The sequence below is a fragment of the Eumetopias jubatus genome, unplaced genomic scaffold (assembly GCF_037043125.1).
Source record: "Eumetopias jubatus isolate StellerSeaLion01/CBP00866 unplaced genomic scaffold, mEumJub1_p1.0 scaffold_15, whole genome shotgun sequence".
Taxonomy (NCBI): domain Eukaryota; kingdom Metazoa; phylum Chordata; class Mammalia; order Carnivora; family Otariidae; genus Eumetopias; species Eumetopias jubatus.
Genome location: NW_028274821.1, coordinates 93891022 through 93902346, shown reverse-complemented (window position 1 = coordinate 93902346; position 11325 = coordinate 93891022). Strand labels below are relative to the sequence as shown.

The 11325-nt window shown below is 54.8% G+C and overlaps 1 protein-coding gene across 8 annotated transcripts in view; it reads left to right on the top strand.

The window, feature by feature from the left end:
- The first annotated feature begins 668 nt into the window (after positions 1-668).
- Positions 669-11325, top strand: part of SEC16A (SEC16 homolog A, endoplasmic reticulum export factor) — a 33411-nt gene continuing 22754 nt past the window's right edge. For 6 of the 8 annotated variants that reach the window (XM_028094823.2, XM_028094822.2, XM_028094820.2 and 3 more), the window contains exons 1-3: positions 1147-1300; positions 5086-8733; positions 10545-10681. In XM_028094823.2, the coding sequence (XP_027950624.1) occupies positions 5152-8733; positions 10545-10681 (3719 nt within the window). In that variant the 5' untranslated portion in view covers positions 1147-1300; positions 5086-5151. Of the gene's footprint in view, positions 886-1146; positions 1301-5085; positions 8734-10544; positions 10682-11325 lie in introns of those variants that run through there. The other 2 variants (XM_028094827.2, XM_028094821.2) reach the window with 2 other exon arrangements.

Here is an 11325-nt window from a genome sequence, read left to right as displayed (position 1 = left end):
CACTCTTCCCGCCCTCTGGAAGGAGCTGGGGCAAGTGGGAGCAGGCTGCTACCCTCCCCTCCCCTGCCAGGCAGGTGTGCAGGTGAGTGCGTCGGGCCAGGCCGACTGCTTCCCCACCTTCCGAACCTCCCTTCCTCGCGGGGTAAACGTGGATACACACGGCCGCACCGCCTCGTCCCTAAGATCCTCCACGGGAGGGCTCGGATGGGGCCGTCCACCGGGAGGAGCAGGCCAGGCGCGGCGGCCCGGCCTGTCATTGCACACGAGTACCCGCTCAACGGCTGCGGAACGCCGAACGGAGCCCTGGCTTGTCCACGCGGCTTCGGGGCCGCGACCGGGCGCAGAGGCAGCCGCTGCCTGCCGCGGGGGCGAAGAGCAGGGGCCTCGGAGGGGCGGACGGAGGAAAAGGACAGAGCAGCGGGGCGTGCGCGGGGGGCTGCCTACAGGACGACTCCCAGGGCTCCGCTTCCCGAGAGCCGGGCGCCGACCGAAACGAACTTCCCGGGCGGAACTGGAACCCTGAGCCACCAGTGGCCGTAACCAGGCAACCGGCGAGCCGCCGCGAGGTGCGCAGGCGCAGCCCGCTACGGCGGCCGGCGCAAGCGCGGTCGCCTTCCGCCTGTCTCCAGCCTTGGAGGAAGTCCAACGGCAGAATGGGAGGGTCGCGCCTGCGCTAGGGTGCCGCTCGGCTTCTCCGCGCCGCCGAGTAGCCGTTCTCGGCGGGTGCGCCCGCTGGCCTCGGTCGTCCAAGACCGGTTCTTCACTTGGGTCTGACTGAAGAGCCCCGACTCTTCTCCCATCCTAAGACGAGAAAAGACTGGGAGAAAGAGCTAGCGTAACCAGGGCGACGTCTCCCAGCGGCCCTCCGAGCGCCCGGCCCGGCAGGTGGGCGAAGGGCGGGTCGCAGGGGGGGCGCGTCGCAGGGGCGAGGCCAAGGGGGCGGGACGAGGGGATGAACGCCGAAAGATTGGTCGCAGGCGAGGGAGGGGCCAACGGGGCGGACGAATGGATGGCCGGCGAGGGAGGGGGCGGAGCTAACGTACGGGGCGTAGCGGCTCGGGGGCAGCTGCGATGGGCGGGGCTGATGGGCGTGGTGGGCAGGCGTGGCGCGCGCTGACGTCGCGGTCGGACACGTCGGCGGCGCGGCGGCCGGAGCCGGATGTGCCAAGATGGCTGCTGCGGTTGTCGTGTCTGCGCTCGTCGCCGCAGCCGGGCCGGCTTTCGCCGGCTGCTCCTGAGGGGTTGGCCCAGGGATCGCGGAGGGGCCGGGCGGGAGCCTCGGCCGCCCTGTGGCGCGCCGGTGAGGGCCGGGATCGGGCGGAGGGTAGCGGCCGGGCCGGGCCCAGCCCCAAGCGGACGGCGCCTCTCCGGGTACCGCCGGGGGTCGGGCAGAGGCCCCGGGGGCGGGTGGGGACCTGCGGGCCCGGGGTGGGTCCGGCTGGGCCAGGTGCGCGGCCCTCCTGCCGCCTTCTGCCCCTCTGTTGGCCGCCTCGTCAGACTGACGGGAACCCCGCAGGTATGGCCTGCACTGTGGCAAGTGCCGGTCGGGCTCAGCGGTGTCGACCCTTGGCTTAGCCCCGGTGGCCTGGCTGGAGGGTTGCGTTGGAACGGCCGGAAGACCAGACCTGCAACTTGTTAAAGAGTACACACGTGTACGAAAATTCTTTAGCAGTTTTGCGTGTTCTTTGCTTGGAAGCTTCTGAAGTAGTTCTGTCTCCATTGGCTGAGAGATCTCTCCCGAGCCGTGCTGGTGAAGAGACAGATTGGCATTGCTGTTGTCTGTTGGGAATTTCGTGGCAAAGTGACAGGTGTTGCAGCGGAGGTCTGTCACTTGTGTTTTACATTAAGGGTTAGAAGGCTACGGAATAAAATTATTACAGTTCTTGTGGCGGAAGAATTACAGTCGAGTGTCTGGGCACATCACAGCCATTTGAAATGAGTTTTTGCTGCTTCACCTGAAAACACTTTTAAATGGCTTGGAGATTGGGCATGAGCTGCTTAAGATTGTGTGTTAAACCCGTGTGTGCAGATATTAACCTGAGTGGTATTTCCCACCCCAGATATGGCAGAGAGCAAACCAGGTCACACACAGTTGTTTCTAACATTGATACTTTTGCAAGTTTCAGCAGAACCAGGCTCCCTGCAGGTTTTTTTCCCCCCGTGCCGTTCTTAGGGTTCTGGGTGCTGTTATCTTGCAAAGATAAGGCAAGAGGCATGTTCCTGTGATTCATTCACCCTAAATAGCAGTAGGTCCCAAAATCGCCCAGAAAGCTTTCTTTATGGTAGTGTGTCGATTTTAATGATTCCTTCTTTTGTAAAGCTCTTTCCTGAATGTCAGTGCATCCTTTAGGATCTTTGTCATTTTTAGCAGTGTTGAGATTCCCTTTTCTGTAAATGTGTTTGATTCTGTATTTAGAAAAGTTGGAGTTTATGGTGTTTTTGAGCGGAGTGTCTCATAGTCTGACGGGGACATCACACTCACGGTTGCCGTGAGGGAGATTGAAGGCAAATGGTAGACTCCCACGTGCTTTCTGGCACTCCTGTTGGTTTACACACTCCTAGTTTGAGGCCGCAGGTCTGAGGATAAGGAGTGGGCTTTAAGTGTCTTGGTCCACAGTCAGGAATTTATATTGGAAATAGGTTGTGCTTAAGTATTTCCCAGAGATACAAGGCAGTCTACTTGAGGGACTAGGTTTATGAGTAATGTATCTTTAAGAACAGCAGCTGGTGTCTCTGAAATAGTGCTTTTTGAAAAAGTTAGATGACTTGAGGGTGCAGGATGACTTCCTGGCTGGAATTAAGTTCCCTGGGGTCAGGAGAGAAACGATAGGCAGTTTTTCTGTTTGTGAATAGAGAAAAAAGATTAAAAGGTTAATGTTCAAGATTGTTCCAAATGAAATTGGCATATTGGTAAAAAGCTCTCAATTATGGGTGGGGGGGAGAGTAGGGGATTCTATGTTACAGGAAAGTGATAGTGTTTGCTTATAAAATGGTTCTTAGTCTGAGAGTTGAGAAAATACTTTTTAAGGGAAGTTTCTTCAAGGAAAGCATGTAAGTATAAACCTGTGAAATTTACATTTTGATAACATTTCCCTATTAAATAGCAGTAGGGATTAAGGCATCCCAGAATCCTCTGTGAGTAGAACTTTGTAAGATGAAACCCAGAAGAGACCTTAGAAATTGTCATATTGCTTCTCTCACTTCACAGATGAAGTGACAGGGTCACAGAAAGACAAGGGGTGTGCCCGGAGCCGTTCAGCTGGACACCCAGCCGGGCTCTCCCAGTTACGCCTCTGCTGTGTAATCCTCTGGGCCTCTGCCACGTGTGGTTTTTCTTTTTTAAAGCTGCTTAGGATGGTGAGGGTCCTCCGCTGAAGCCTCAAAAGGAGGAAGTCGTGTCTTGGAGGGTGTCCTGGGTGCCTCTGTTGCACAGATAACAAGAAGAGGCTCTGCTTGCTCTACTCTCAGTCCATAGAAAGCTGAGCTGTAAACGTTCTTTGTTTTGAAATGGCTCCTTATAACCCAGTGAGGTCTCCAATGCTGTTCCTAATATAGTCCGTTAAATTTGAGTGAGTTCCGGAGTGCTCTTCAGTCAGAAGGGGTTCCCTGTTGGCCTAGGACAGAGCATGTGTGGGCAGTAATGGTAGTGAAGTAATAGATTCCTAGGACTAGTTTCCAGAGAGGCATAGGAGCTTTCCTTTGTAAATAGCTTTACTTAAAACACATCCATAAGTGTGTTCTTGTATCTGGCTATCAGAAGAGATTTCCAAGAGCAAAAATTGTGTACATCTGCAGAAACGTGTGGGTTACACTCTGGAGTCCTTCCACGATTTCTCCCTCTGGTGTTTACTTATCCCCGTGATTGGCTAAACTTACCCTGTTTGTGAGGGTGGTACTAGGGGGAAGGACTTACACATAGAAAAAGACTTTGTGAAGAGACAGTACCTGGGTTTTTGCCTTAAAAGTACAGGTCAACTGTTCAAGATTATACTTAATGTATTTTATTTAGAAAAAAACCCACCACTAGCACCAGCAAGAAAAAACGCTGTAAAGATGATTTTGTGCCTTTGTTTTCTATAAAAGTTTTTTTGGCATTCTATTATTGAAAACTTTCGAAGGAAGTCGGTTGGTCAGTTTTATTTATTTATTTATTATTTTTTTAAAGATTTTATTTGACAGAGACAGTGAGAGAGGGAACACAAGCAGAGGGGAGTGGGAGAGGGAGAAGCAGGCTCCCCGCCGAGCAGGGAGCCCCATGCGGGGCTCTTTCCCAGGACCCTGGGATCATGACCTGAGCCGAAGGCAGATGAGCCACCCAGGCGCCCTGAGTTGGTCAGTTTTAAAGCTGCCTTAAGTTTACTTGGGGTTTTCATTCCAGGGATAGTTGTTACAGCTCTGGCAGTCAGAGGCAACTTGTTTTGCTAATGCTATTCAGGCAGTCATCACACAGAAAACGAGGGCTTTTGCATGGGAGCATAAAAGGCATTTTAATATATTTTAGATTTTGCAGCTTGTGTTACTCTGTACTTTATAACGCTCTTTCGTTAGAATGGAAATACAAATTTTAAACTTTTGTTTTCATTTCAAGATTTAATATTAACCTGTGTGAGAAGTATGATATGCAGTCTTAATATGAGGAGTTGGCTCTTTCGGGATCTGGAGATAATTTATGGAGAGATATCAGCGTACCTGGTAGTAAGTCAGACCAGCAGTTTAGCTGAGCTTCATCTCTGCCCCCTGGGTGAGGGCATCATGGAGGCAGCAGACATTCCACATGGGTATTCAGCTGGGCTACAAAACTGAACTGCAGAGAAGGCAGTGACTTGCGTAAAGTCAGTCAGTGAGCTCCGGGCACAGCCCGCGTTTGCATCCCGATCCGGTGTGCTCCCTGTTCTTGCCTGTGCACACAGCAGCCCCTCTGGGGCGTGGTTCGGGGCGGGAGGGGGTGAGAGCAGGAGCTGAGGGACTGAAGATGCAAACTCTTAAGTTGTTTCCAGCCTTTTTCTGTTTTATTTAGTTTTCCTAATTCTGGCTGGGAGTTTGAATATATGGATTTTATGCTAATTTCTTCTTTTTCTTTTTCAGTTCAAATTAAGGAAAACCTATATCCTTCTTTCTGTAAGCAGCATCTAATTGTGCAAAAGATCAGTCATGCAGCCGCCTCCCCAGGCAGCCCCATCCGGTGTGGTTGGGCCACCTCCAGCTGGGACTCCTCAGAGCATGTTCTGGTCCAACAGACCGTATAGGAGACAGGCAAATAATAACGCACCCGTGACTCCTATAACTTGCCCACTGCAGCCGGTGACGGATCCATTTGCTTTTAGTAGACAGGCGCTACAAAATACATCGTTGGGCAGTTCGTCCAAAAGTAGCCCACCCATTCTGCAAGGCCCAGCCCCTCTACCAGCATTCCTTCAGCGCACCGGTCTGCCTGTGCCTCACACAAATGCTGGGGATACCCTCCAGGGACCGGTGTCACAGCCCAGAGCAGATGGCAGTCTGTTTTCCAGTGTGTGGACCCCTTCAACTCCATCGGAGCCCGAGGTGAACAGGAGTGCCGAGGTTGCTCCCGGCTCAGAACCTGAAGTTCAGACCCTGCCATATCCTCAGTACATTCCAGGAGCGGGTGTTGACAGTTCTCATGGGGGCCATCCTCACACGAACGTGCTTGGGCCCGATAGGCCCCTGAGTAGGCAGAACCCACATGACGGTGCTACAGCATCAGCACCATCCCCTTCCTTCCCTCAGCCTCGTCAGCAAATGCCGGGGCAGTGGGGACCAGGGCAGGGAGGCCCGCAATCCTCGGGGCAACATTATTGGCCCCGCCCAGAAGGACCTGTTCAGAACGCGGTGCCTCACGCCTCCAGCGTTTCTCACTTCCCTGCTCCGTCCAACCCGCCTCAAGGTCCTGGCCACGAGCAGCTCAACCCACTGGTGTGTTTGCCAGGACCCTTCGCCAGTGATGGAAGCAACGAGGCGGCCTACCTACAAAGTGGAAACCATTCAACAAACTTTGATCCTGAAAATGCGTTCAGGCAAAATTCTAGAGCTGGGAATACTCGGGCGAGCCAGGAGCTCAGGCCAAATCCAGGAGTGAATAAAGAGCAGTTGCCAGACCTCGCTCTCGTTAATCCCCTCGCTCAGGGAAATAGCCCAGAAAGCCATTTGCACTACCCCCCAGGGGCCGGGACCAGCCGAGCCCTGTCAGAAGTGGACTCTGGGGCGCTCTCCATGTTTTTCCAAGGTGGGGAAACAGAAAATGAGGAGAATCTCTCCTCTGAAAAAACAGGCGCTGCTGGTCAGTCTGACTTCGACGGCTTCTCCCCCAGCCCCGCACTTGGTCATCCTCCTGCACATGTGGGAGCAGGTGGCATTTACCAGGCCTTTCCCAAAGGTTCCAACAATGAGGCCGCGCAGCAGGGAGGACTCCCACAACCTTATTTTTCTCAGTCTGCAGGCGCCCAGCCTGACCGGCCCCCGGCAGCAAGCACCACCGCTGTGTGGGGTGGCACAGCAAGTGCAGGGGTGCACGCGGCCAGCAGCTCACAGTCTGAGAATGTGGAAGACCTAGAATTCATTCAGAATCAGGAAGTTCTGCCAAGTGAGCCCCTGAGTTTGGACCCTTCCTCCCCAAGCGATCCGGTCAGATACGGGCCCCTTCCCGGGCCAGCCGTCCCCAGGCTTGGTGGTGTGGGCCACCCTGGAGGTGGGGGTCCAAATCTCGAGGCCCCCGATTCGTCGCCGCACCCTGTGCGGTCTGATGGTGCGTCATCCGGTTACAGCAGCAGGAACCACAGGAATCTCCCGAGTGCCGCCAGGCCCCAAGACGTAGGCACTTTCATTCAGCAGGAGGTTGGAAAACCTGAAGATGAGTCTTCGGGGAGTTTTTTTAAGCAAATTGATTCTTCTCCTGTGGGAGGAGAGACAAACGAGACCACCGTGAGTCAGAATCACCACAGCAGCCTGTCCCAGCCCTCAACCCCAAGCCCCCCAAAACCCACTGGAATATTTCAGACAAGTGCAAATAGTTCCTTTGAACCAGTGAAATCCCACTTAGTTGGAGTAAAACCTGTCGAGGCCGATCGTGCCAACGTGGTGGGTGAGGTGAGAGGGGCCACTGCCCACCAGAAGCAGCACAGAGCCATTGCTGCCCCACCCGACACCTCCCCCGGCAACCTGGAGCAGCCGCCGGACAACATGGAGACCCTGTTCACACTCCAGTTCTGTTCTCCACCCTTTTCCGTACCTGTGGAGGCTGGGCACGGGCTCGTGCACACCGGGGGACTGCCCTTGGAAACTGTGCTCCTGGCAGCGGAGAAAGGGCCTTTGGCCAGAGCCCAGGGAGCTGTGAAGTGTGAGAGCCCAGTGACGACGTTGTGGGCACAGAATGAGTTGCCAGATTTTGGAGGCAATGTTCTTCTAGCCCCAGCTGCTCCTGCGTTGCACATGCCTGTGAAACCCCAGCCGTCGGAAGTGATTCAGCCTCCAGATGAGGGCGTGTCCACGCTGCAGTCCCAGCAGCCGGGCTCCGGCCTCTCTCTGCCGAGTGGGGACAGCATCTGCGCTTCTGAGAACCTTGAGAATCCTCCCAAGATGGGAGAAGAGGAGGCCCTCCCGTCACAGGCAAGTTCCGGCTATGCCAGTCTATTGTCCTCACCGCCCACTGAATCTTTGCAGAATCAACCAGTCTTGATTGCCCAGCCTGATCAAAGCTATAATTTGGCTCAGCCCATTAATTTTTCTGTGTCCTTATCTAGTCCTAATGAGAAGAATCAGCCCTGGAGAGATGCTATGGTCGGGGATAAGCCCTCGGCAAGCAGCCGGGCTGTGGGGGGAGACTCTGGAGATGGTGCTGCTGTGTCTGGGATCACGGCCGGCTCTCTCACCCGCTCGCCTCTGCCTAACAGTCTCATGCACAGTAGTTTTCCACAAGTTCCTGGTACTTCAGAAATAGTTTCTAATCAGCCTGCTAATTTGCTGGTTCAGCCACCACCTCATCCAGTTCCAAAGAATTTGCTTTCAGAAAGCCAAAAGATTGATAATGCAGAGAACGTTCTTCCCGAGTTGGTTAGTAGCCCTGCTGGAAGCGCAGGCGTGATGTTAGTGCCCCCTGCAAACGCTACCTCAGTACCTACCGGTAATAAGGCAGATTACTCCAGTCATCGGGAAGAAACTTCTGGAGCCCTAGACTTCACACTCAATAGGACTTTGGAAAATCCTCTGCGAATGTATAGCCCCTCCCATTCCGACAGCTCTGCGGGTCAGCACACCGTCAGCAGTCACCCGAGACAACCTGGGCCCGGGCCACGTAACTCAGACCATTTCTACCAACAGGTGACAAAAGACGCTCAGGACCAGCGTGGCCCAGAGAGAGCCCAGCAGGAGCCAGCACCGCCTCTTCCACAAGGGCCCAAAGCAGCGTGTTCAGAACCTTCAAACCCAGGAAGTCCACCCTTGCAGGGACAGTCCCAAAACTTGGTCCCACCACCCGCAAGCCCAGCTCCAGGTGACACAGGTCAGCCGCTGCCGGCCCGGCCACCTCGGTCCTCCAGCGCGTCAGTCGCATCCACCAGCTCGAGCCAGGCAGCCATGCAGTCGGACCAGCACTGGCCGCAGCCGCCGCCTCCGGATTTGGCGTCTTACTACTATTACAGACCCCTGTACGACGGCTACCAGTCCCATTACCCCTCGCCATACCCGCTGGAGCCCGGCACAGCCCCCCTCTATTACCAGGTATGGTCAAGCTCTTGTGTGACCAGTGGTTCCTTTCTCTCGAGCTGTGCTCCTTGGCAGGCTTTTGTTGCTCAGTGCAGAAGTAAGTCGTGCCATCACTGTGCAGAGTGCCGGTTCCAGGCGCCGCTGCGTGAGGCTTGCCCTGCCCAGTGCGGCCCATCTCTTGGAGGTTTACTCTGCACACCTTTGTATTGCATTGCATGCAGTACCTGATTCATTTTTTCACATGGCATCTCCCAACTTACATGGCTGAGAAGCCACCTGCTTCCTGTCCCGCTGGTGGCTTCTCTGTAGAACTTAAGTTGTGGGTTGCACACTTCGGGAAACTGGGATAGCCTCTGGAAGCTTCGGTGTGGTTTTGATGTGAAAAATCTACCTGACGAGTAACAGGGAACTCTAGTATTTGAAGTCCCTCCTTGAGAATAAAAACATTTATAGAGAGAAAAGGTTTGGAATGTAATCCTAGCAAAACAGCCAAGGGGGATGAAATTCCATAACCTTCTTGAGGGACACGGTGGTCCCAGCAGCGGGGTGGGGGTGGCCGCTGTGCTACGCGGAAGCCTTGCCTTTCACCGTGGCCCCAGTGCGCGAATGTTGTTTAAATTGGGTTCTGTTCAATCCTGTTACTTTGAAACCATATGGTTCAAGCGTACACATTGGAATGCTGTCTGCTTCTCATCACTTGTAGCCCCAGCCCAGCATCACCCAAAGTTAGCTGAATTCACAGGAGCATGGACCGCAAGTTTGAAAAGCACGGTCCTACTGGGCAGGGACAGGTGGCCATCCTGGGGGCCTCGCAGTCAGAGGCGGCTGGGCGTGCAGGGCTGGTTGGGGTTGGGCCAGGCGGCAGCCCCCATTGACAGGAGGCTTGGGTCTCCTTCGTAGGCTTTGAGCATCTTTGGGAATGTATGCATAGTGCACAACTAAGCACTGAGACTAGTCTAGATTCTGGAAGGAGCCCCAAGGACTCCTGTTGCCACACACCGAAACTGATTTTCGATGCGCCCAGAGCCCACCGGGGCTGGCAGAGCGTGAGGGGAGCAGTGCACCTGCTTTGGGTCCTTTGTGTAGCAAAGGACCTCCCAGGAATTCCAGCCAGAGCCCAGCACACTTTTGTGGGAGCCCGCTCCCTGCTGCTCTTTGGCCTTGTCGCCACAGCCTACAGCAGTGGTCAAGAATAAGTCCGTTTGACGTGATTTCTCCTCTTCTGCCAGGTGATAGCAGAGAGTCAGGCTCGTAGACCAAAGGGCTGATTTCTGTCTCATGCCTGGATCATCTCATCTCTGCTTCGGGTTTGCACACGGCCGCTTCTTAGAGACAGAGCCGCGGCCATTCATCGGTCCGTTAATGGAGCCGAAAGCCTCATGAGAGTAGAATGTGATCCTCTCTTTTGAGGTTTCCTGTAGCTCCAGGACCCACTGAGATGAAATCCTGGTTATTTTGCTTACCTGAGATGGTGTCTGAAACAGAACACAAACTTGTGGGGTCATCGCACCTCCACATTCGAGACTTCAGGGACTCGAAGCCTGGTGGAGCCCTCGAGAGTCTCCACGGCTCCGTAGGGGTTGCCTGCTGAGACATTGGCCATTTCCTGAGCAGGAGCAGGGCAGTCCCTTTGAGGAAGATCCTGCCCCCTGCCTGTGGCTGTGGATTTCAGATTGTAGGTTTTCTGTTGTGCATGAAGGAAGAAGGCCCACGTCCAGTGCTGCTCCCAGAGGGCCATCGTCAGTGCCGTGCAGAGCTAGTGCCGGCTGCTCGACATGTTGTGTCTCTACCGGTCTCTAATGTCGCACAAACCCTTCTTCCGGCAGGACGTCTATGGCCTGTACGAGCCCAGGTTCAGGCCCCACGACAGTGCGGCATCTGCCTACGCTGAGAGCTACCGCTACGCCGGCCCTGAGCGACCCAGCTCCCGAGCAAGTCACTGCTCAGACCGGCCATCTGCCAGGTGATGGGCGTCCGTGTTGCTGGCTGTGGTGGTAACTTAGTGATCTGAGAAAGACTGTGCTTGTGAAGAGTTATACCAGCCTATCCCGTGTTTGTGTTTACTCAGCACGGGCAGAGCACAGGAGCACTTTGAAACTGAACGAAGCCCCGCCCCCACCCCACCCCCGAAGCCACCTTGTGCTGTCAGCCAGCGCTGGGTCAGGCCAGACCTTTGGCGGGATCCTCTTGGGGCCAGCTGCTCATCCTACGGCCGAGGCGCGTACACGGCTCTGGCATTTGGCTGACTGGGTGTTCAGGGCCCTTAGACCGTGGCAGCTTTGCCCTTGCACAGACTCTTCCCTACTACTAACCACAGAGGTGCTGGATTCTTGGGCCAGGCAGTCTTGGGCCAGAACACCTGCCACGTCCCTTTTGCAGCACTGCCCCTGTGCTAGAAGGCCCCCGCACACCCTGGTCTGCTGCTCTCTTTCGCTGACCAAGCCCGTCTCGTTCTGTGATTACAGATGAGGGATTCTTTTTTTAAGGTTTACTTACTTATTTTAGAGAGAGAACGCAGAGGGAGGGGCAGAGGGAGAGAGAATCTCAAGCAGACCCCCTGATGAGCACAAGAGTCCGACGCAGGGCTTGATCTCCTAACCCTGAGAT